Genomic DNA, 27,074 nt, shown 5'->3' with positions numbered 1-27,074 from the left:
TAATCGAATGGCTGATCGAAAGATTGCTTAATACAGCGACAAATCCAGATCACCGATATAAAGTCTAACCGACTGAAAACATCACACAAGAGTGGGTAGATTATAACCGCCGATTTCAAGTCATTGCCAATGTCATGAGACTTGTTTCAGTCACTCGAGGTACTAGTACATGGACCATAACCTGCACGTGCAAATCGTGCCCTTTACTGAAGGCAACGCAATGCAAGTGGCCATCACAGACATTGAATTATGTTCTGAGCGGGTTCATTCGTTCGTTGAGGAACGTATGTGCAGATCTAGTGTACATTACTAACTTTGATGTTTCGGACCAAATTTGAACATTTATGCAATATTGTACACGGTAAAGATTGTTGTTTCATAGATACTGTGTGGGTTAATTTAAATAAACATTGTTACTGATGCAATTTCAAAGAGCGTCATACTATTCTTGCTCAAAACGTGTTTGATCAGGTTTACAGCATTAAGACCTCCGTAAAGCTTTCAAAATGTTCTTGGTAGAGATGTGGAAGTCATTTCCAAATTTAATGCATCAGTGTAGAAAATGATGTCAAATGCAATTCCCTATTTTGACCTTACCATATGTTTATTCAGGTGTACATTTGTATTTGTGACGTGTACAATAGGTGGGACAGGATACGATCAACTTTTCGAGAACACTATTCATAAACACATGCATATGATATAGTCAGAATCGTACAATGGAGTCGGCTTTTAGCAGAAATTTCTTATGGGATGAAACCGTTTTGTCGCTTGTTTAAACAAATTAATGATAATGGTATTCATGGTAATGATAATTGATCTGTATATGCGTTTGTAATTAGACAGTGATATTTTCCAATAGATACCATTACTGAAAGGCAAAAGTAACTTGAATCAGGGTTGTTTTTTATTATGATATTATTATTATTTATTTATTATTTCTTCTATATATCTTTGCGGATGTATTGTGTACTGGTTTCATTGTAGTATAGATGAACCCCAATAGAGTTTCGAGACCCCATAATCTTTTAGAGACCCCATAATTTTGTAATTAATTTCAAATAATTATTGTCACTCGCGTTCAAGATGGTATATATCCAACCAACGATTTAACATGTGTTCTGGAAAAAATCAGACTAAAAAAGGTGAATTGAAATTAGGCGCAACGTTGCATTCAAACTTATTTCACTTTTCTAGCGACGTGCATGCACGTATGTGTAGCTGTTTGTACTTGCTAGGACTTATGCTGGTATACCTCAGGTACCATCAGTGGGTCAGGATACGTCCACCTTTTCGCGACCACCCGGCATCATTAATATTGGTTATCATGAACATGATCATGACATATTCGGTATCGTACAAACGACGTCTTCCATGGATTTGGAAAGGGTTTTATCACTTTTATTTATTTATATTTTAGTGCTAGCCCACTGAGACCATGCTGCAGTTGAACAAGTAATGTTTGTATGTTTGGAATATGTATCTATGACGTTTGTAATGAGATTTAAGCTGTGAATGTGATCACGTGGGTCAGTTTGATCTATGTTTCGATGTATAGTGTATTGATCATAGTAAATTAAATTACATAATCTCCAAGTTTCACATTTTCTTTCCATACGAGTTTAACTACATAACACTTGTAATCTGCATCTAGGACAATGTACTTTTTCAAAAATGTTTACTGTCCTGTCACTATACAATATTCCTACTGTAGGTATATATGCAGTTGCAGAATCGATGTTGAAGACTTTTACAGAAGTCGCCAATACACAGCCACAGAAAACGTTTGACGTCAAGATGTATAGCACATACTGTACACATTCACGTGCACTATCGGTTGTTGTTTTTTCCGTGTGAATCCATTGTCAGTGATTGGGTATGTAAAATGAATAGTTATCCATCCCTACATACACTCAGATACCCTACATCTGACGGGTACAAGTTGCTATAAGTGACACAACAAAGTCACCGATGTCGACGGATTGCTGCGAGCTGCAGAAGTGAATTTAACCAACGACATTCTTGTCATTTTTCAGTTGCACATCTTTGCTTGGACACACGTATTTTAGTTTCTTCGTGAAATAGTCGCATTTCTTTTCCTCAACTTCCGACATGTTATCACGTGACCATCGTCAAAGAACGCGCGCTCTTGCTGACGGCCACAACGTCCGCCATGACACTCTGTCGGTACAGGTCCCAGTCTGCTTGGATCTGGAGGTTCTCCTGTAGAGTTGCCTCCCTTGGATATCGTCTCGTCATCTCCTGCAGTGATCTGCGCACATTGTCCGTGGCGTACTTCAGAAAGATCCGCTTCGAGAGCATAACCACCTCAGCGCCCCGACTCACCTGCGGGAAGGCAGGATCAGATTAATACATTAGGCGTAATATGTGGCAGTACATTTGGTAAGTGTAGTTCTGATGCTAGTGGTAGCTAACTGAAGTGCTCGTAAAATGCCAAGTGCCGTGTGTACATATTTTTATAGACGGGTATGCGACAACCATAGTACTTGACAATTACCCTCCTTTGTGTATCGACACTGGAATAGACTACACTGTTTTGAGAAGTTTCTAGAAGCCTGGATGTACCTGCGACTGTGAGACATTCTCCAGATTTGAAAGTGGACAGACTTTGGTAATAGGGCCTGTTATTAAATGCTGCTGCCACTTATTTGACTCATTGTATTGCCTTTTATGATTAAAAACCAAACCATTTGTACTTTAATAAAATTTCACATTCTGTCTGAACCGATGTCTTGGTAAACCATCACGTTCAAACTTGGGAATCAACACGCAACACAGGGGAGACGAGCATGTAGACAATGTTCAAGTTTTCACTGGTAGACGTATGGCACAAGATTAGTATTACAACATGGAATCGCACGCATTTTTAAATGACCCGAAACAACTTTGCTCAAGTTGCACATTTGCCTTTGTCTCGTTCAACCCTATGAGGAACACGGTTGTATTATGTCCTAAGCGCCCTGTACTTGTTGTAAGGCAACCAAACGTATCGATGGTTAATTGATTGTACACTCACACCGTGAGGAGCAAATAATACCAACCACTGGTTTGTCCAGACAATATTACTTATAAAGCTGTCGTTATAAAACAAACAAACAAGAATACTTGACAACGACAACCAATGGATTTCAAGGTCATGAATACTTTTCACTGAAACATCGTAAATACAAATATTCGTTTGAGAAACTTGATTTATGCGTAAATCGATATCCGAGTTGTCGGTATTAAAAAATAAAGTAAAGTTATATTTGGATCGAGTGATGAAAATTTGGAAAATGTAAACCGGCGCCCTACTCGACTGGGTACAATCTATACCCACCAACGATATCTCCGGCACGTCCTCTTTGTAGGTCTCTCCATCAATATCCAGCGTCTCCATGCCCTACAACACAAGCACAGTCAAACCTCAACCATCAACACGAGCGGTGGGGTAGCCTGGTGGTTAAAGTGTTCGGTCGTCACGCCGAATGCCCGGGTTCGTTCCACAACAACATGGTTGATGACTATGTGAATAAATCACAACTTAAAAAAGGGCAAATATGAATTCGTAATTCACATTTAATACTTCTTTCTTGAAGTTCATGTAAATTGATTATAATTGTATATTATATAATGCCTATTTAGGAACGAACAAGATCCAATATGTTTTTTAGTTGTTGATTATCTTCATCTCTATTCAACCCCGATTCGATCCCTCCTCCTCTACCCAAAACCAGTGCTAGACAGGTCCAGCAATCCAAGAGACAGTGTATGAGGACAGTCTGAAGAGATATTACCGAAGGGCGGTAGTAGAGGGGCCGACACTCGTGTTCGGCCGTTACGGCAATTGTCGAAGATTGTAGAAAGCATACTGTTCATGGAACTTTGATGACGTGGTTTGTCGGACTTACAAAGATGTCCTTGCTCTGTAGGACATCGACCTTGACAAACACCTGGTTCTGCTGGCGTCCACCCCGGGTATTGACCAATGTCCGACTCGTCTCTCGCCCCGGAGTCAGCTGCTGCAGGACACTCGTGGACGTCGGCAACATCTGCATCGGTAACATACATATACAAAAATGCTCCATTAATATTCAGGTGGATATTTCTATGCATCATAAATTTAAAACCTCTAATGATCTTGGTTATAATTCTATTGAACAATGATAAAGATGCGACGTGAAATCATAATTCACTCACCTGTATAAACCAAATTTAACTCTTATGGTAAGGTTATGTTGGTTATATCAAATCAAGAGGCTGCTTTAAATTTGTATTCATTTATGAATTTCAAAATGGTGTGGAATTTTGTAATAATTTGGTGTTTGTTGTTGCAATATTCCAGCTGTATGGAGGCGGTCAGTAAATATTCGAGACTGGACCACTCATGAGTGAGTGAGTTGGGTTTAACGCCGCTTTTAGCAATATTCCACCACTATCACGGCGGGGGAAACCAGTAATGGGCTTCACACATTGTACCCATGTCGGGAATCAAACCCGGGTCTTCAGCGTGACGAGCGAACGCTTTAACCACTAGGCTACCCGACCGCCCCGGACCACTCATGAGTATCGAAGTACATATTAAGGATACGATGTCATGGTATCAAATACACCTCCGTCCTATTACTCCAATACTATTTCCAAGCAAATGAATCCTTAGTCTATCAGCACTGTTACCGTGTTCCTGGGATTCATCAATGTAGACTGCCGGGCGAATGGAAATATACACCGATGTCTGATGGTGGCTAAACATGAAACTAAGAAGGATTTGTATTTACGGGTATCATAAGGTGTTGTGACCTTAAGTTTGAATTGTTTCGGCGACTGTTTTCAACCTAGAAGCGTTTTGATAAAGTTTGTATTTTTTTGGTCAAACTCCATTTTCAAGTGTATATATTCTTTTACCCGGCACTTTAGAAATATCTACGACCGGCGTCTCTTTAGATTTTATTTCACATGAAACGTACACACCGTGATATATAAATATTGTTCACCCACTCAAACAAATGATACAAAGCTAAACACACTCTACTAGAGAGAAGCAGCAGAATAGAAAGAAGTGAGACCTGTTTTACGGTGACACCTGCACCAGTATGATTGGTGAGATAGACGTCGGATATCCTGGGTTTGGACACTCCCGGCTGACCGCGTTGTTTCGTGGTAGGCACTGCCTGGATCCGAGACTGAAGATCATCCTGCGTGACAAAGGCATACCTGCCGGGATCCTTCGGTGGACCGGCCAGTCCCTGAGGTAGGGCTTTCGGGAGGGTGAGGTGGGTGGGGGTGTTGGAATCTGGCTCACACAATGTCTGAGGGAAAATTGCGACAAATGTTTTAAATGTTTAGAAGCAGAGTGAAGGGCGAAATTTGGGTTTAGTCACTTTAATTCCATATGCCACTTACCGCAATCCAGGTAGATTACGGGGATCCATTTAAGATTATTAACTAAGTGTCTGTGGAAAATAAATTGGGAAAAGTGCATTTATTTTGTCTATAATCAACAAAACATAGGCGAAGGGAACTATTTACATCCAGCCGGGTAATTATTGGCTTTATTTCTTAAAGCGGGGAATGAACAGAGGGGTAGCCTATGGTGAATACCTTCGCTGGTACCCACGAACATCTGTGCACGATTCCCAACGTGTATATTAGTGTCTTAGTGTCATCAATAATTTATATTGAATATCGATGAAGATTCACTCAACAGAATAGAAGAAGCCGAGAGCTAATCAGAAATCACGACCCAAATATGATAGGAGAGCTAGGATACCAGATCCAGAACAAATAATTAAGTAGGAATGGCCTCATACAGGATGTAGTTAGACGCTACAGAAAGGCACACCTAGCCAGGCGCTACGCTGGGAGGAATATGCAGAGACCTTCAGCTACAGTCACCGTTTCCCCTCATCCGTTCATCGTTAGTCATCAGTTAGTCATCTATATGTCACTATTGAGGCTAAGGATTAGAAAAGTCAAGGTGAGCTGTTGTTTTAAACAGCGCAATCCTACATCTCCCAAAGGCTGCAAATCATGAAATATCGTTTTTAATCTAAATACCAAGCTCTTACTCAATTACTAAAATCAAAATATGTATACGACAACGAAAACGAAAACCGATGCATGTTTTTGAAAGTTATTTAAAATGAGAGCCCCTTCGAAGGTGCATTTTGACAGATTGTTTTCTAACGGGCTGATCCGTAGCCCACAGGAGTGACAGCTGATGACAATGATCGGATGAAGGATACAGTACTGCAGCCATCAGAGCCTGGTGTCTAGGAGGAACACAGCAAACAATGCAGCAGCACGACTACGGCCAGGACTCACCCTCCGGATGCCGTCGTAGTAGGTCTTCATAGACTCCAGCACCTCCCGGCTCACCACGTGTCTGTGTCGTCTGCTGCTGCCAACCCCGGAGTCCACCCGAGACGAGGCTACGAAATGCGACATGAGAAACCTTGTTCGTATTGATCATCGGTTATCCAGCGTATCATATCTCCATTACACTATGATAAATACTCTGGACCCATTCAGCAGCAGACGTCTTCCATGACCTAGTGGATAGAGCGTCTGCTCGGGGAGTGGAAGGTCGGTGTTTCGATCCACTGGCCGCGTTCAAGACGTTAAAAAATGCTACTGTCGACATTTAGGGGGTAAAACAAGGACTGATCGGCTCGGTGTCGATATACTGTGTCTGAGTGGGGTATTCATGTCTGATTGCGGCATGGTATCTCAGTGGGCTAGCACTATAAAATAGCATTAATTAGTCCTGTCTAGCACAAGCAGCCAACGGCAAGCATAGGTTGCTGAAGACCTATTCTGCCCCGGACCTTCACGGGTTTGTAAGGACTTCCCCTGTCTTTATAACACTTTTTTCCAGAGAGAACTTCATTCTTATTCATAGTAAACTCCTTTGTTGTATCGAGGGTTCGCCTCTGGAGATCTTAAACGCTGGATCATCGAGGATGGTTCCGATTTGTAACGTCCACTTGTATACAAAGTGACAGTCACATTACTCTACACCAATTATTCGATAATTTAAACAGACGGTGTGGTAAACTGGTTGTTAAATCGTTCGTTCGAAAAGCCGAAAGCCTTGGTTCGATTCCCGACTTGACGACATGGCTGTGTACCTGGCCGTGGTGGATCTGAACTAATGTTAAAGGCAAGGTTAAACCGTCATCACAAATCTTTGTTAATCACGAAGTTTTGGCTTGGAACAGTACCATTCGTAATTACAGGGTTTCGCTTAACTCAAATCCTTCATTGTCTTTTATTCATGGGAATGAGAACCAAAAAATAGTTTCTTGTCCAGTGGTGAGGATAATGTACTTGCTCTATATAGTCCAAATGTGCATTAGGCTTCATGCAACGTGGCAATGTACCTTTTCTAGTTTTCAGCCTCAAATTGATGAGCGTGTATGGTTGTATGCCGCTTTTAGCAATATCACGGTTAGGAACACCAGAACTGGGGTGTAACAATGTGGGTAATCCAAGTCGGGGTTTCGGCGTGACGGGCGCAGACTTTAACCACTAGGCTACCCTACTTAAGTAACTGGTGTCACCGACTGACTGATGTTTACTTCGTGTTGTTAGCCGCTCTCAGCAATATTAAAGCTTTACGACAGCTGCCGGTAAATAATCAAATCTAGACCAGACAATCCAGTGATCGATATTGTGGACATTAAGTCTTTCGACCAACATATGTTTCTGAGGACCTATTCTAACCCGGAATCTCCCTAGGGCTTCACGTCATTCAATATTTCTGATAACCACACCTGTTTCTCCTGAGCTGAGTGTAGGGAGGATGACGTCATATAGCGGGTTGAGATGTTTCCTTTGATCCCTAGGGCCCCGCCCCTTCACTGCGTGCAGGCGCTTGATGGCTTCACATGAGCCCTGAAGACAAGGAGGTGATCACCATAATAATTCTGTTCTTCGAATATATATTAATATTTCTACATAACAACTTAAGGCTTTTGTCCACAACTTAAGGCTTTTGATCGCGATGCAAGCAACATCACGCGGATTACCTTTTTAGCCTGATAAAAGTACACCCGACAGTACGTCTTCGGTCTTTTTTTATCACTGGTCCTTCCTTTATTACTTTTTTTCAAATTAGTACTTTCCGAAACCTTGGGTCAATGGTAAAAAAATGTTAAAACGTGTGGTTTTTTCAAACATTTTGGTGTACTATACGCAGTGTCGGTCGGGTTAAAAAATGAAAACATTCTTTCTTTACTTTTTTATCAGTTTGTCATTACTGAACTTAAATCACTGATCAGATGACAAAACAAAGAAAGACTATGTATACATGCACACGTATTTTACAATTCACATTATCAAGTCTATGAGTGAACTAAATATCTATTTATTAAAATGTAATGAAAAAATGAAATGATTAGAGATTAGATACGATGATTAGAGTTATGTTATTTAGTGTTAAAAATAATAATACTTTAATCACAGAACTCACAGATTTGATGAAGTAGAGCCATTCACTGGAGCTGCCGTTGTCTGTGATCAGCGTACCTCGCCTACCCAACAAACAACATCATCACATCATTCCAACGTGTAAACATGACATTATGTTGGAAACATCGCGTACACAGCTACTATAAACAATATGCAATTTCATCAAAATAAAATATTTTACTCCCATACGATACGCCATACGATAAACTAGATCTGAGAACACCTCCATTGGCAGTCGCGTCAGTTGAATTTTCGGCCAATCAGCGTCGAGACTTCTAAGTTCTCCGTACGAGTGTTAGAAGCATTCAAACCAGCATGATTTCTCTTTCTCGAAAACGGACTAAAACGACAAGTTCCGAAAGTAGGAAGCATAGAGACGCCATCATAGAGTTGTGAATATTTCATACACCCTCTCGTTTCCGATCGCCATGATAAAAAATGAAGCCGAATCGTTTCAGAAATCAAGAATATAGAAATTCAAGAACCCATGCAGCCTTCAAATGGACTGGTCGCTAAAAGCTCGCTAAGGGTTCACCTAGCGCACCTGCCATGGAAGTGTCCTCAGATCTTGACGCAGAGAGGAATCGTTTCGGAGGAAAATATCTCATTTTCATGAAATTGGACTAAATGAAATTCGGCTGATAACGTTTATGGCGTTTGAAGCGACTAAGAACCGGCACATCGAGGTACTTTCTTTAAGGATACGTATCATTGTATCGTATACTTATACACAACGACACAGGTTTATGCATGTATATTACTACGGGCGACATTTTCTGTGGTATAAAATGATTTGTAAAACATAATTTCCTCTCACATCTGAAGGACTTCCTTAACTTTATTTACTTATAAATTGACCAGTTAAATATGTTATATTTGGGTCTGTAGTTACCCTTTTTGGTGATACACTGTATAATTGAGTATCATACCACTATCGGAAGCTTAACTAAGGTCACTATACAATATGTGTGCATGTAAGCTTCATATATAGGAGGGCGATATGTTTAAGCAATCATTAACATATTGCCGATGGAAATTAAATATAGCGAATATTTTTCACCATTCCACATGGCTTGAATAGACAATTTATCTAGACATCGGGTACAATATGTTGACGATAGACATTACTTGAAGTAGTGCAGGAGGCAGGTCCCAGGCTCTGTCTTCAGCATCCCTATCGGCCAGTGCCTCAAGACTGGGATCTGTCTGAAACATATATAGCGTCGTCGCACACATAGGAAGGCACGTTGTTACAATATATATTTATTAGTCTAAGAGATGATTGGTCTTTCTTATTCAAATAGCGGTGATTTATGTCAAAGGCTGACTACCAAGGACTAATCTGGTTACCGGAAGAAACTGTTTAAGACCATAAGGGAAGCCCTACAATCTAAGTACATAAAAGCTCTAACTGCATTCCTTTCAAATAAGACATGTTCTGATACATACATGGTCATTCTTCATTTGGTATATATTATGAGTACTTTAGTACTTAAGTGCCTTTAAAAAAATGTTTTTCGTCATATTACAATGTTATATTTTTCTGTTCTAAAATGCCATTTTCTGAAGAATACAATAGATAGATAGATAGATAGATTCGATTCCCTACATATGAACTAAGTGTGAAGCCAATTTCTGGTGTCCCCCGCCGTGATATTGCTGGAATATTGCTAAAAGCGGCGTAATACAATGCTCACTCACACACAACGTCAAGGTTTGCGAGAATGATGGTGTTGGTATTGTTACCTGAGAAACTTGATGTGGTCTGCTTCTTCTTCAGGGTCGTCGGCGTTCATGAAGATAGTTAGGAAGTCGGTCTTGCTGATCACCAGGAGCTCCATGGAACTGGCGCTCTCAACTGTGGCCGTTCGTGGAGAGTCGAATATCAGGCTCACTTCCTGCAAACATAACGATTAGAGTATCTGGGCCGATATGTGATCCCAACCGTCTGTCGCAAGCCATTGCAGCAAATAAGCTTGGGATTACCCTAAACGGTAGACTGCGCTGGCATTGTCATAACAGGATTATATAATTATCACATTACCTACTATGCTATTAAATCATGTCATGCGTTGTCATGAGAGTAATTAACCGAAAAACCAGTTGCAATGAAACGAGGCTGATGTAATTGCAGTTATACGGGTAATAAACACCCATGTTCCCTTATTATTATTATTATTATTATTATTATTATTATTTACAGATTTTAAAAAATGCAGCAAAGAGGGTTTGGGTGATCCTGGCACAGTCAGGCTGGTTAGGCTCATCATCAACTCAGGGCCCTTACCCCCTCTACACGCAGCCCAGACATCGAATAGGACTTCTCACAGGAAGCGCTGCCTAGTCAAACCCACCCAGAACGTTTCGGAGAATGTGAAGACTCCCCAACACTGCAGTCTTCTGCATTACCCAGATTGTCAGAAGGGCTGTATTCCTGGTAGCAAACCCGGGTACTCTCCCAATGTCAGTCAACAGATTGGGAGGCACCAAACCTAAGACAGCCTACCAGCCCAGACAGCGAATGGGACTTAAGGGCTTAAGCGCTGCCGAGTCAAACCCACCCAGAACTGTTCGAAAAATGTGACTTCCCAACATTATTCTTATTCTTATTGTTGTTGTTCTTGTTGTTAATGTTTCAAGTTCAGTAAACTAATGATTTGGCCGGTCTAGGCTCGACTATGAACAGACGGTCGCAGTATGGCGGTAATGTTACTGCGGCGTACTAACTTATTCATTACCCAGCGAAGATCATTGTTGCTCACTCTTACGACCACAAGTCCAGGTATGAGTACAGGTCGTCGTAATAGCATTACAGAATAGTCCTCGTTGTTCTATCGGCTAGAGCGATAGAACGTTCTCGTAACCTTAACATTGTCAGTCATGAATAGGTCACCTGCAGGTAAATTACTCGACTGGTTAAGAAATGGTTGTGCATAATTCACCAAAACTCAAAAAAGAGTTTCGTCCAGTGACATATATAACTATAACTGTGATAACGAAAACAATAAAACAGATTCAGAGTTTAAACATGTAAGGTCTTAATCTGAGGGAATTTGTGAAAAGCGTACCTGCAAAATACACCTGCTTTATCGGTAAGGGTCACTCTCACCCAACCTTTATTTGTAAGAGGCGAATGAATCGGGCGATCAGACTCGGTGATTTGGTTAATTGCGGGTCATCGGACCCCGACGGAATTGGACGTTGTTCTTAATATGAATCACTACCCTACCCTAGACTCTTGCAGAGAACAATTCAAAATAATTCGTGCATGATTACTTAAATGCAGCCCAAATATAAATAATCGCGACTGGACCAGGCAAACTAATGGTTGATTCCACGAGTACACGAACCATGTCGCATGGATACAGAACACAATAAGCTAATAATCTATTGTGACCGGCCGGTTCCCAGTTTAGTCAGCAGATATGTCAGTAGGACATATATTGCACCAGAGTCCCAACGTGTGTTTTGGGTATCAGGAGAAATGTCTCACCCCAAAGCTCTGCCCCCGCGTCAATCTGGCTACAGTTGATATCGCTTGTTCCCCGCTTTCAGAGTCCTTAACCATTTTCTTTACGTATGCTGTAAGATACAGAAATATTAAGAGTACTTATATGCGTATCTTGCCCCGTGGGGACAATGTCACAAACACAGCAAATAGCAAAGGCAAGTCATTTGTTTATCTGAAAGAAAAACACGGGAATGGTACAAGTAAAAATACGAAATTGCATGGCACAATTTGTGTCACTGATGCGTCAAATTTAGAAATGTCCTCCATTTGTCTACCATAAATCTCTGAGGCCTTGAATGTCGTAACCTTGATCAAACAACTTCTGAGTAAGATTCGTAAGACGTTCTTTGAAATCTTGATGGAAAGAGCATGTTCGTTTGTACCTCAACAGTTGTGAAATATAAACACCAAAGGCTGTTGGAATATGGTTTGTCATAACGGGAATGTTGACTAATGGAAAGCTGAAGTCATTCCTCTTGTCATACAGTCTTGTGGAGAGTGTTTTGAGTGTTTTGACACTCTGAATCTTTAGTCGCATACGTTCCAATCTTATTATAATCAGATCTAAGGACAACTCCATAGAAGAACCCTAAACGAACCCTGAACGAACATTGACTGCCCAATCAATATGAAGGAAGTGTGGGTTTTAGACCAATCAGCTTTCAGCTATAGAAAGCAGTTCATTTAATCGCAGGATACGCTTGCCTTTTCGCGAACACCTGGTATCATCACTATTTGATAGTGATTCATAAACACATGCTCATGATATGGTCGGAATCAACTCTATTTTAAACAGAGCGTTCTTATGATTACGGGAAGTATTTTGTTGCTTTCATTAACCGCCTCGACCGCCTCCGTGGTCTTGTGGTAGAGCGTCCGCCCTGAGAGCGGAAGGTCCAGGGTTCGATCCCGGGCCGCGTCATACAAAAAGACGTTAAAAGATTGTACTTGTTGTTACCCTGTCTGGCGCTCGGCATTAAGGGGCTAAAACAAGGACTGGTCGGCTCGGAGTCAGTATACTGTGTCTGAGTGGGGTATTCATGTTAAACTGCGGCATGGTATCTCAGTGAGCTAGCACTATAAATCGGCATCAGTCCGGACTAGTACAAGCAGCCACACACACACATACACGTGCATGCACGTCGCTATATAAGTGCAATAATCTTGGACGCGACGTTAAACCCAATTTCACCTCACCTCACCTCATTAACCGCCTCGAATTGGATCTGCCAATGGAAACAGCCACAGAAAAAAAACATAACCTTTGGATGTACATGTAGATACCATGGTGCTCACAAAAGACAGAATGAATAAAAAAGATCCACAACAATATAACAGCGCGGCATTGTTTTTCGTTTCAAGAATTCCTCGATTATGTTCGATTTTAGGATGCTGAAGACAGATATGCTTGTCTGAATACTTTGCTCACACATGCCATACCTTAAACGCTCGACTGGCGGATCCGAAAGTTCAACTGACACGAGCTTCCATGGAAGTGCCCTGTGAACTTCAGACAGAGGGGTATTATATCGGAGTAAACGATCTGATTATAATTAGATTGTGCACATTGTTTCAAAACCGTAAGAAGAAAATTGAAAATAATGCCTCACCCGCCCCTGACAGAATGAAGTAGAAACACTCGGGATAATGGCCCTGTCTGATAATTGCTTTCTTGGCTTCTACCCTGGAACATAAATATATGGCCATATGACGTCATGGGTATACATGTATGACGACACGTTCATAATTCGTCATGGCATACCTGACTGTGGCGTAAAACACAATTCACTCACGACATTCTGTGTCAGAACCAGATCAAGCATTCCGCGTGTTGTTATTCGTGTATGCTGTCAAGACAAACTGATATGACGTCATAAGTGTATGATGTCATGTCAACAATAAAGGTTGCCATCGATGGCAATTTCACAAAAGGTATGGGTATACGCTTTGTGTAAAAATATCACGGCACTCAACAATGTTAACACAATTGTTTATTTCGCAGGATATGTTTGTCAAGACGTGCTGCTGATGTATGCAGAATAAGGATTCATTGTGACCTACTTAGGCCACGTGGTACAGGGTCTTTCAGCCTTTCAGTGTGACTCGATGACCATCTTTAGCATTGCTGAATGTTGCATTGAAAAACGTTCAGTCACTCACGACATTCTGGGTCAGAAAGAACCAGGGCATGCATTCAGCGTCACGTTGTGTAGTAATGCTGTCACAACACTGCTTGTTTGTTGTTTAACGCCGCACTAAGCAATATTTCCTCTTTGTGAGGACTGTTAATAATCTTTAAACCATACAATCCAGCGGCTGACATCAGGAGCATCTATCAACGCAAATGAGATACGATGACATGCAACCAAGACTCCGAGCCTGATCGCCGATTCATTTAGTCGCCCATAACGACAAGCATATGTTGCTGGAGGGGAGGGGGGGCAGTCTAACCCGGAATCCCAAGTGTGCTGTCAAAACAAAGAATGGCCTCCTTTTGTATGTAAGCATACTACAGCCCTATAATAGCTGCATGTATTAGACCGTGTATCAGATGAACTAAGTTCCACGAAAATTACTATTCATAATAAGTAGCAATTCTGGGCACTCCAATCCACATTTTAGTCGGGTCAAGCACGGGGCACTGTGGATGTCCCCAAATCCCTATGTATGCAGCATTTTGTCCATACAATCATCACATGTATGGTTGAGAAGGTAAACAGGTTCTTCACCTCTGGTACCATGCCATTCGACACAGACGCTCCTGGGTCCGGAGCGGGTACTCGGAGAGAGACTGGAGAGTCTGTAGACCATGAAGCACCTGTGATGGGAATGAAAAGAATATGTTTCCTGAATTTCACCTCGGATTGTCAAAGGCTATCTTAAACCCTCACGGCGATCAACGTTATCCTCACGCCTGTATGCTACGCCTTATACTTGCATGTACTTGAACTACCATCCTCATATTTCAAACGCTTACTTGAAAAGCGGAGGGTTATGGAAATGGTATGGTACCTATGGCGTCACTTCGAGACTTGTTTTTCTTACCGGATGTTATGTTGGTAAATGTCACTCTCGACGAGAAAACGTTTGCTCAAAAGTATTAAAAAAGGATCATTTCGAATTCGTACAATGATTCAAAATGAAACACAATCCGAGTTATTTCCCCCATACCTGTTGCAGCATCTCTGGGGTGCGAGCCCAGGGGTTGAGGGACAGGTAGTGGCGTACGTCCGCGCTCAAAGATATCTTCAACACAGCAGAGGACAGAATGAAAGGGGGTTTAAGCAATATTGTTTGACTGCTTGGTTCACGGATCCGACGAACTAAAAAACGAAATTTCAGAAGATACTGTTTCAGAATAACGAGAGGTTTTTTTACCACCGACGATAAAGATGGCGTTTATTATAGAAACATTTTGAATCCATAAGATGTTATGACCAAAACGTTTTCCAAAGATAAATCTCCATTATAAGTAAGATTTTTTATTTGCAATAGTCATAACGACCCAAACCAGGCGCAGATGTTTTTATATTCTGGTATCACGAACCGATCGAAATGAAACTTTAAGGTGATAAAAAAATATTTGTATAACGCATTTAATGTTTTCGACCTAAAAAACACAATTTTCACTTTCATGAAAATGATTTTAAAAATGTTTTGCCTTATCAAGGCAGCGTTAACTTTGGGCCAAATCATGGCCAGTTGTTGACTGCGTGCATCGAGCACGTCAATGTTGACAGTTGGTGTTCCAGGTGGTTATCGAAGAGAATGATTGAATGACCACCACATTACGCTCAACGTCAGTGGAGTACGAAAACTTTCTCATCAGCCATGTCACCACCAATCCCAATTTAACATCGGCTCCAACAAGCATGGGAAACCTTTCAGTTAGAAAACCCCATCCATACCTGGCAGCTATTGTGACCTGTTGGTTCCCCCTTAGATGCAGGAAATACTATGATTGGGTCTATCATGTTTTGGAATCTCAGAGACGGTGTTCATAGAGATGTTACAAACGTTTTATCAACAGTTCATAATATCGGACAGACATTAGCACAAGAAAACGTCTTTTTCCTAATGTGTTTCAGAATTTATGCGCTGTAACATAATTTTGACAAACTGCCGGGCAAAAGAAAGCATATTTGATTGTAACTAAAATGAAACAATAAAGATATTGGTTATTCGTTGGTGGTCTATTTGATACGGGTATCACAGCTGTGTTTTGGACCTGAAGTTTGCTGTGTGTTCGGCGACTGTTTTCAGCCTAGTTACGTTTTGATAACGTTTGTAGTTGTTAAGGTCACATCAAATTTTAATGTGTCTATTTTCTTTTATCCGGCAGTTTACATTTAATAAAACTTGATATACCTGACCTTCATGGTTGTTTACTGTAATTAACCTGCTGGCATCAATACAACGTAGATTATAACATTACAACTTGGTGAATATATAAATATATATACTGGAGGAAGACGGGAGGAAATGTCAATGAGTGTACCTCCCTATTCGCCTTGTAATGGTTCTTATCAAAATTCAGCCCTGAATCCTTCAGACACTTCGGTTGTGCTGTCGTCTCCTGCATCTCCACGGCAACGTCGGCAAACGTCTTCAGCTCCTGCTCCCAGTTCAGGTGACCCTTGCTGAAACACACCCACAGTATGCCGCAATTATGAGTGAATGTGGTGTTACGCCGCACTCAGCAATATCCCAGCTAGAACATCTAGGCCAAGCATGACAAGTTGTTAATAGCATCAGAAGCTTACAACGCCAGACAAATGAGGCGAAGCAACACCTTCAACCAGGTGACACATTGTAGCCATCGATCCGTAGTCGGCTCTTAAGACAAGCTATGGGATAAGGACCAATTCTGCCCTAGAATCACTCCGGGGGGTATTTATCTATCCATGTTTCGGCACTGGCTAAGCCATGTTACAGAAGAGGCGAGTTATGACGAATGACCATCATTGATAAGGTATAATGGTATATGACATCTGTTTTGACACAAAAAGGCATTCATATCTTTATTGCAGTATGGTAAATGCAGTTAGGTGACATGTCCATTATTAAACTCGTAATTGTCCAAAGTCTTTATCGTCACAGTCTATACACTATAACTATGTACTTCTCCATGGCAAGTGTTTATCGTCATAAGTTATACACTACACACACTGATCTCGAGTAAGTGGTTCGTTTTGTAATTAATGCAAACCTAAACGTTAGACTTTACATTTTCGACACGGCTCCAGATACTCTGACCTGGCCATGAATGCTGCGCAGTTGTTGGCGCCAGGCGAACAATGCTGCTGTCCAGCAATCTGGGGACAATCTTGAAGCACGGGTTTTATCGAGTAATCGCTGTTTGTGGATGATTGAGGGGAGTTGCAGCTATTATTGTCACAGAACAAAGTGGTGGGCTCATAATATTGAATGAACTTGCCACTGGTGTTCTACAGACTGATGAATTGGGTCTCCTGCGGATTAATGTAAACAAGAGGAAGCTTAGAGGGGCCAGTTATGCTTAATATAGCGACTCGTGACGTGGGCTTGAGACAGTGCATTGTGTGTATATCTCAACGACCAATATGTCGCTACCCCTTAGATCCTTGGCTTGTCAGTACTATACCCGTGGTCGTGGGTTTCACAAAAGTGGTAAACGTCTACGACCCGCGGATGTCTTCCAAGCGCAGCTATTCGCGGTGCAGAGTTGCGTTCCTTAGTCATGACAGGATCCGCTTGTCGTGAATCCCAGATTTGTCCTGATTATTATCTTTGGTTTGCTAGAGGTCGTGCTCGTGGGCTCCAAGGGTGCAGTTCAAAGTCTACGAAATGCTTTCCTCCCAAGCTCAGCTAACACTCCACGTTCTAATTACCATACTCTAACAAATCAGCGTTAAACCCGACTCACTCAATTACCCTACCCTGCATACTTTGCTATTTGTCTTGACAGGGGGACATGTAAGTATATAACAGCAACGGTCTTGAACACATACAACTTTTGTTTCCGGGTATCGTTGTTTTATTTATGGGTATGGGTTTAACATCAGGGTATCGGGTTACCTGGATGCATCTTCCCAAGGCAATGGAGTCAGATGACTGTAAAAGTCCAGTTTCCCCTCTTGCCGAACTCTACTGGAATTTCTGGGCTCGATTGTAGCGCTACCAGTGGATATTACGAGTTGTGTCCCTTCTATGTCCCTCATATTGACCAATCAGATTCAACCTCTCATATCACTTGATTTTGCTTCACACAAAATGGCAGCGCCCAATCAAGACGATCAGATGCATAATCAAAATCAAATCACGTGACCACCTTGATAAGAAACATGAAAGAATTTGGAAAATATCTGTTGACGCCGAGTACACATGCTTTACAAATCCCGCAATAGACCGAAATCTGCACGACAGTTGACGAACCTGATGTCGATTTCGTTACGCGATTTTGATTGGATTATGCATAAAATCCCTTGCCTCGGAAAGATGACCCTTATGGGGGATGATGGGTTCTAGTTTGGGGTAACATGGTGTCCTCTAGGTATAAGGTAGGTTGTGTATAGTGTATAGTTGTGTATGTTTCCATTAGGGGTATTATGACATTTTTAGCTCCAAAGTGTGATGATTGTCAAGTAGTATATGATTGGTTGTGTTTAGGGGTATGAATATTTCTTTTAGGGGCCTGATAGTTTCTGTTGATGTAGATGCTGTAGCATATCAAAATAGGTCAGAGGTATAATGGTTTTGTTTAGGATTCAATTGATTTCTCTCATGGTATTTGTATACAAAAGCGGCGGGCTATTATGATTGAGTCGGAGCATGATTCGTATAAGGCACTCGTGTGATAGTATTTCATTCAATAATGTCTAAGACCTGCATCACTTCGGGATTTCCTCCCTTATTAAGCTGGCACGTCGTAATATAAGAAGAATACCGTTCAAAGCGCCGTTAAACTCAACTCACTAACTCACTCACTCAATAATGGGTTATATGAAACATTTCTTTATACCAGTTTTTACTAGTTGTCTAGTTCTACTAAAACGAACAAATACCTCGCAATTGAAAAATAACCATCAACAAAATATCGGATAAATGAAAGCTATCAATCTACTTGACTGGGGGGATACAAGGATACGAGGATATGCTAAGCCTTCACATACTGGAAGATGAGTATAACCTTTGTTTATCATTACAGTCTTAGTAAAGCATTTATTTATACAATTTTTTTTATGGAGATGTTATACAGTAGCTCTTGTATTCAACCTCTTCCACAAGCAAGTGGCTCTTCCACAAGCAGGTGGACAGACTTATAATTAACAATGTCACATTTGAATGCACATATCGTTGTCTTTAAGATTGGGCAATGGGTGGGAGTTATAAAAAAATTTAATCTCGTTGTTTCCCGTGATGTCGTAGCCAAAGTAACGTACTATTGTTATAAGCTTACATTTCGACGCACAAAACTGCCGGAAGTTTCTCAACCTTATGATTGACAAAACTGCCTGAAGTTTCTAAACCTTATGATTGCATACAAAATTGTTACGTTAAAAACGATTGTCGGAATAAGCATTAGCGACAGTGTTCACGACAACGATACCTATAATATCAACTGATTGCAAGGAACAGAGACCAATCTCACCGATACAGATTATCACAGTTCCGATTAGTTCCTCTTATCGATGAGAAGAAGAAACGTATTTGTTATTACTCGTATGTTATCCGCAAAACCATCTGACCGGTGCGAGAATTGGCGAGAACTGATTAGTGCAACTTGGTACGTTTGCCATTGTGGTCGCACAATGCCTTGCCTGTTTTTGTGTAGTGAATTGGGTTCACCTATTGTAGAAGTATGAAACTTGTGTTAATAGAATCTCAAGGAATGTTTTAAATTATTTCACGGTACACATTTTGGGCAGATATATGTATGTTAGGAATTGTTTGTATATTATCATAGAGAAGGTGTACACACTGGTTACAAGCATACTCACGTAAACACATAGTTGAGCCATTTGATAGCAATCAGGAGTATCCGAGCTTGTTTTTTGAATAGCATCCGAGCCTGCAATGACAAACATAGCATCAGTCTACATCATTTATCACCAAACTCAAATCAGCGATACTGTCTTTTAAAAACAGCTCACCGAATTTCACTTTGACATGCAGTAGTAGTTGAGTTTTTTTGTAAAAGAACTGAGATGCTTGTGGACAAAGAAACTATGTTTTTACAACCACCTATCCATGTATTATCACTTTCGATGTTGATTAATAATTTTGATCATTGGTATTTACCGCCTCACCCACCAATATTGCAGCTCTATGACGGCAGTATGGCAGTATGGCAGTATTCCAGCTATATGACGACAATCGAGTCAGACAATCCAGTTACGACATCATGAACATCGATCTACGTAATTGTGATACGATGACATGCATCTGCCATGTTAGCGAGCCAGACTACCCAATCCCGTTAGACGCCCTTACGACAAGCATGGGTTGGGGAAGACCAACTCTAACCGAACTTGTACGGTGGTTAATATTAAATCTACATAAACAGCAGTGATTGGTATTGGTTATCTAAACGAAAACTATGTCAATCAAAATAATGGTGTCTTCCAAAAATAACTTGACCGAATTGCGGCGCCTTAGATTACTTCGACGCTGAAAGAGGCACACACTTAGCAGAATAGGTTATTTGTTGTAAAAAAAAGTGGAATGGTTACCTCGCCCGGCTCTTTGAACCTTGAAGGCCTTTCACTTGTTCCCAAACTATGCGTTATTTTTGAACGTTCGTCGACATCGGTCTCTCTTCTAGAACCGTTCTTCAACAAAGATCGGAACTTCTTCTCAATGGTAAAAACATTTTGCCTCAAACGCATCAGTCGAGCAAACCTGTCACCAGATAGATTGAGACTGTTGCTTATCTTGTTTCTACTTTTACGAATAGCATCCTGGGTTTGTGAGTCGGCTGCCATCTTAAACAAGTCGTTTTGCCACAAACAGGGATATCTTTCAAATTCAGGGAGTTGACTTTCTCGCTGGAGACCAAGCCATGCTTCTTCCTCAACCGGCGAATGTGCTCTACGCAATGCGAAGCTCTGTTTTCGCTGCAAAGAGCTTTTAAGTCGCTGCTGGGGGCCGTCGTCTGCTCCGCTTGTGGGACGTTTCACAACGGATTCGATCACTCCATCGATTTTTTGTTCGATGTTTGCGAAAATGCCGTAATTTGGAAGACCGTGGATTTTTTCTTTCATGAGAGTCTGAGCCAGGTAAAAGAACTTATCTTCTCCAGTAGGATTCAGACACTTGCGGGAGTATTGTCTGCATATAATTTTTACGACCTTTTTCATTTTGGTCTTAAGAGGGGAATCTTTTTGCGCTTGGTTTTGCGGATCCATGGCTTGTTTTAATTCCGTTCTGTCCGATCGTGTGGCAAATCTTATGATTCACCTGTCCTTTCTTCGATCATTATAAACAACGCTTTTCCTCTTTGACCAGACGAGCAGAGTTGGTAAGTGACAATCGCTTCAGTTAACTGACTTGTAGAATCACAAACCTTTCTACCTGCTGTTTCTCACGCTCTGTAAAAAAAAAATAATAACGACAGGTCACAATAACTACGACATTCTTTCTTATTAGATTCATGTATTCGATGGTGATGTATTTGATACCGGTTTCATTGTTGTGTTTTGGACTTTAAATGTAACGTTTTCGGCGACTGTTTTCAGACTAGTTACGTTTAGATAACGTTTGTAACGTTTTAGTTAAATCCAATTATCTTTCTTTTGCCAGACAGTTTATATGCTGATAATAAGATGTGTATGTGCGAGTAGGTGAATGTTGTTGAAAGCCGCAGTTAGAAATATCCTGGCTACATCACGGCGGCCTGTAAGTGATCGAGTATCATCCTTGGTTGATAATATAGTCAACGTACCCTGCCGTGCATTGCTACGATGAGTCTCAATCAACCAATTGTGTCACCTGTTACAGTAATAGAGTGATGTGAGCCTGTTCTAACCCAGTGGTTGATTTGTAAGAAGATAATCTCAGTTAAAGAATAAACAAAGGGTAAGCATGTCCTGCTCAACCGGCAGAACCCACCACTCCCACAGTTTGCATCAGTGAGTGAGTGAATATGGTTTTACGCCGCTTTTAGCAATATTCCAGGAATATCACGGCGGGGGACACCAGAAATAGGCTTCACACATTGAACCCATGTCGGGAATCGAACCCGGGTCTTTGGCGTAACGAGCGAACGCTTTAACCACTAGGCTACCCGACCGCCCCCAGTTTGCATGAAAGAGTAAGTGTTTGTTCTCTTACGTCGCAGCCAGCAATAAGGCACCGAACAACAGGAGAATGTGCTCTATGTTGCGTTGAAATATCATTGTAGTACAGCGAAAATTAGAATCAATAATAGGTGTTACACTGACATAAAACGTCAGTAATGACAAATTGACAACAAAATAAATGCACATCACAAAAAATATAGTTTTGGTTAAACTGTGTTTTACTATAACATAATGTGTACACTACCAATAGAAAATAGTAAAGCAATGGGTTAGTGATATTAATGTTTATGTTGCACCTTGTCACAAGGTACCGTAAATGCTAGATTAGTAGGTTCTTTCCATCGTTGTTTGATGACAGACTTTGGGTCCAATTGCCTAAGATGAAACCAGTCGTTATTCAGACTGATTTAGCAACGCAACAGATGGCGTTTGACAGTTTATGTTCACTGTTCATTAATGCCTCATTTTCAGTGTAGATGTGTGTTGCGTTTGGACTATGAACCATGTCATGGTCAGCCCATATCTAAACTGCGATACCATAGTTGCCTCCCCTAAACTAATCGGATTGGTATGTCATTGTTCAACGCAAATTCTTTGCACCAATTATGGTAAATGTCTAGTTATTTGGATTAACTAAAGAGACGTACGGCAGTTAGACTTTCTTTTTTATCTGGTATTCTTGTTTATACGCAGTTATTACGTTGATCTAAATATCTAAATATCCCCAATCTCCAAAGCCGCAAAATCAGTACGATCGTAGTTGATTGATTCGGTTATTAATTTATATCGTTAAAGATATATACATATGTATCGTTTAGCCCTTTAACTACTTTTGACAACTAAAATGTAAAAAACGTGAAACTGATTTTCTTCCTTCTGTAAACATTTGATCAGATTAACACTACATAAGTTCCACCTGTGTCTTGAGTGTTAAATATATAGACAGTGTTAAATGGTTATCTAAAAATACATTTCATATAAGCTGAAGGTAGGGTGTCTTCTCTCCAACTGTACAGCATATGTGAACAATGATTATTCACAATACATGGTAGGACTTTAATTTGATCAGAGGGGATATTGTTTATTCCTATTCCTATAGTCGAGTCATAGCAATATTTAATGAACGTTACATTGCAATTATGATAGAAAATGTGGAATATTGTAAGTGACATACACACGTCGTCGCGATCTGGAAAAGCTTACGATGCCAAAAGTGGGAGATTTGGCCAAATCCTCGCGTTCTCGTGGTCTCGCACTCGCGTCTCTTTCCTACAAAGTACTTTTTCACAAAAGTCGAGACACTTGAGTAGGATTACAATCTCTCAATCTCGTCTTGACAATTGAGGCCACAACTACACGAATATTTAGCTTGTTTCCAAAGGTCAAGATCACACGAAGGTGAGAATTCCATAAGAACCCAATGACAATTAAATAAGACTCATGCGAGATCTTAAAACAAAACGTCACAAAGCCTTCTTGAGTCACGGAACTCGGGTCAACGACTTGTATTTAAATACGAACAGATAGATTGGCTGATGTATGAATAAAGATTCACATATCTCATCTAGTTTCTTTCAACTACATGTATACCGATATGTAAATTAACACATTGATGCAAAGTTTGACACTGGTACGTTTTGGCTTTGTCCAAAGGATCAACAGGTCCTATAGAAAAATCTACGGGTCCTGTTGGATCAGTCGTGGTCCTGACCAAAACCACGCATCACTCGAAAGGCGAAAAATAACATGTGTATTTTAACACTATCTCAACTGAACACACATATCTTGATAACCATGCACATTCATATAAGAAGGATGCATATAGAGAAAAGGTACTTACGTTTTCTACTCCTCTGTGACCATGCCGAGCAATCATTGCTGAGACAGTGTAAACTCCAAACAGCGTTCCTCTCGTTTTCCACCAATCATATCATACCTGGAAATGAAAATATGACGGGCACTGTCTAATTGCAATTTCGCACACTCCAAGCCAAAGCATATAGCTGTAGAAATATCTTTGTAAAAGCAGATTTCTCTGCGCACAAGGTGTTTAATCCGCATTTGGGTGAACACAAGTCCTTGACAACATGCTAAGTAAATCTCTAGGTTTAGGTAATCGATATGGTCATTTCTTTTATAATCAGTAATAGCGAAACAGATTAGTAACCCTTCAGTGGAAACAAATAGGGACCATCTGTACACCAGGCCTGGGGTTAATCCAGCGCAAAATGTGCATTGTGCTTATCAGATGTATTTATTAGTCGCTGACATTACAGCGGCCAGTTGTCTGGAGATAAGACAAGCCACTATATCCCGTTGTGTTTACACATGCATTCGTTTGGTTAAAACTTGCATAACCAGCTCAAAGCTATAACCGTGTCATTCCCTACTTTTTATTACAGGCCATATATAGTTTTCAGTGAATGTAATGATGTACATGATGAGACACTTACCTGTTGGTGTAATGTTGAAACCAGGAACGTAACATATATTTGCAATTTTGAGTGATGGGCTATTATTCATTTGATATCATATTTGCTATGTAATACATCAACATCAGTGTCTTGTGTGCGTTTTAAGGTACCAAACTTACTGCTGGATCACTGAACACATTTTGTAAGTGAGTGAGTAAATGAATTTAATTTGCTGTGCAGAGTTGCGTCCCTTGGACACGCCAGACACCTATGATTGTGGGTTCGAATCCCGGTTCGACCCGATTATGTTTCTAGGTTTGTCAGTACCATATTCATGCTCGTGGGTTTCTCCAAAGTGGTAAACGTCTAAGACCTCCCTTATGAAGCTGACACGCCGTGATATAATTGGAATATTGTTAAAAGCAACGTTAAGCCTAACTCACTCACTCACTCACTCACTCACTCACTCTGAAGAAATGAACAAACACCTCACACTTACTTTTTTCATTAAAATTGTGTGAGTGGCGGTGCTATACCGGGAGATAATAATAATAATAATAATAACATTTCTATTAGAAGAGGAATATTTCAGGGCATTCTTTTAGCCCTTTCTTTTTCTGTCACTAAATCCTTTAAGCTTTTTGCTCAGCAAAGAGGCAGGTGATCACCCGGGACCTCCTAAGCACAGATCCCCAACAACCCTTACTCACCTCCTTTACATGGATGACCTTGAACTTATTGCCAATGGAGAATCTACACTCAAAAAACAGATTTCGCCTGTCGAGTCCTTTTCTAATGATATCGGCATGTCCTTTCGACTCGATAAATGCAGCATTCTTCATTTTAAACGTGGCAAGGTAGAAGAGGGAGGATCAGTCAGTTTACTTGGAGGAGGAGTTATTGACTATCTCGTGGAAGGTCAGGCCTATACGTACTTAGGGATGCAGATTAGGGACAAACTCCAGAATGCCCATATCAAGGCAAAACTTCGGGCAGAGTACAAATGTAGACTAAAGAAAATCTGGAGTTCCAAGCTGAACGCTCGCAATAAAGTCAAAGCCACAAATACGTATACTGTGCCCGTTCTTTCGTATCCTTTTGTGTTGTTGATTGGACGAAACAAGACATTCAGGGTATTGACACCCTCACACGAAGAATCATGTCAGACAATAGATGGCACCACCCTCGCTCTTCCCTCAATCGCTTATATTTACCAATTATGATGGGAGGGCGTGGTTTGATTAATGTTGAGGCTCTTCATGATAGAATTGTTTTGTGCACTTTTGCACACATTTATTTGTCTGATGATCTTCTTGTGAAGCATGTCAAGACTCATGATGAAAACAAGGTATTCCACAGTTTTCTAAAACGAGCCAAGGATGTGGGACATAATCTCAATGTCGGTGTTCATTTTGTTGATGGTTCTGTACTGCTGGACGGTACAGAAATGAGTGTCAACCAAGCGATGTGTCATATCAAATCGGCCCAGACGGCTTTCTGAACGACCACTGCATCGAGTTTATGTGCAGGGTGTTGAGAAGATCAGCAATCCTGCAGAGTCCTTCTCTTGGATGAAGTCGTCTGGCCTGAAAAGTGAAACAGAAGGCTTTCTGTTTGCTGCTCAGGACGAGTCACTTCCAACTCGAAACCGTAAATGTGTGATTTTGCATCAAAATGTGATAATGAAATGTAGATTATGTAATGAATTTAATGAGATTGTCCAACACATTGTGAGTGGATGCCCAGCTTTGGCACAGACACAGTATCTTAAGCGACATGATGGGGTGGTTCGATCATTTTATTACCGTCTTCGCCATGCTTGTGGTTTTGACACAGAGGTCCACCCATGGTTCGACCCGGAATATGTAGAGGGCGTCATGGAAAATGATAAAAACAAAATCCTTTGGAATAGGCCCGTATACAGCCTCATACATATCCAGGCCAACAAATCTGATCTTGTCCTTTTTTGATAAATCCATAAATCATTTATATCATTGATACCCGTGGGGGTTCCGGATATATATATATATATATATATATATATATATATATATATATATATATATATATATATAATCCCCTGCAAAAAGGGAGTATCTAAATAGATGGGGTGGTCAGGTTTGGTGACTTAGTTGGTTGCATGACATCGAATCTCAAATGCGTAGATCGATGCTTATGATGTCAATCAGTGGAGTGAGTATCTGGTCCAGACTCGTCTATTGACAAATCGCCGTCATATAGCTGGAATATTGCTATTGTTATTGATTGCAGTCGTGTATTGTTATTTCGTTAACAATATGCCAGTGTGTGATATAGCCATCCTTCGAGCAATATGATGGTTACCTAGTTGACAGTGTATTTGACAGCCTAATGATGGTTTCAACTTGGTGAATATAG

At 40.8% G+C, this 27,074-nt stretch overlaps 1 protein-coding gene across 2 annotated transcripts; it reads right to left on the bottom strand.

Moving 5' to 3' along the window:
• Positions 1-87: 87 nt before the first annotated feature.
• Positions 88-24,235, bottom strand: LOC124147574. 2 transcript variants are annotated; one of them, XM_046518219.2, is made up of 17 exons: positions 24,104-24,231; positions 20,695-21,552; positions 19,963-20,033; positions 16,482-16,623; positions 15,155-15,229; positions 14,713-14,801; positions 13,594-13,667; positions 11,966-12,054; positions 10,219-10,370; positions 9,601-9,678; positions 8,474-8,534; positions 7,776-7,896; positions 6,325-6,431; positions 5,067-5,309; positions 3,912-4,052; positions 3,341-3,403; positions 88-2,346 (listed from the first exon to the last, which is right to left on the bottom strand). In XM_046518219.2, the coding sequence occupies exons 2-17, from the start codon at positions 21,367-21,369 to the stop codon at positions 2,119-2,121; spliced, it is 2,409 nt and encodes an 802-aa protein (XP_046374175.2). In that variant the 5' UTR covers positions 21,370-21,552; positions 24,104-24,231; the 3' UTR covers positions 88-2,118. The 2 variants fall into 2 exon arrangements, with proteins under 2 accessions (XP_046374175.2, XP_048243932.1); XM_048387975.1 differs by lacking the exon at positions 5,067-5,309 and having other exon boundaries at positions 24,104-24,235.
• Positions 24,236-27,074: the final 2,839 nt, after the last annotated feature.

Source organism: Haliotis rufescens, unplaced genomic scaffold (genome assembly GCF_023055435.1).
Source record: "Haliotis rufescens isolate VD_foot unplaced genomic scaffold, xgHalRufe1.0.p SCAF_7, whole genome shotgun sequence".
Classification (NCBI taxonomy): domain Eukaryota; kingdom Metazoa; phylum Mollusca; class Gastropoda; order Lepetellida; family Haliotidae; genus Haliotis; species Haliotis rufescens.
Note: the sequence above shows the minus strand (reverse complement) of the source record. Positions and strands in the feature narration are given on the sequence as shown.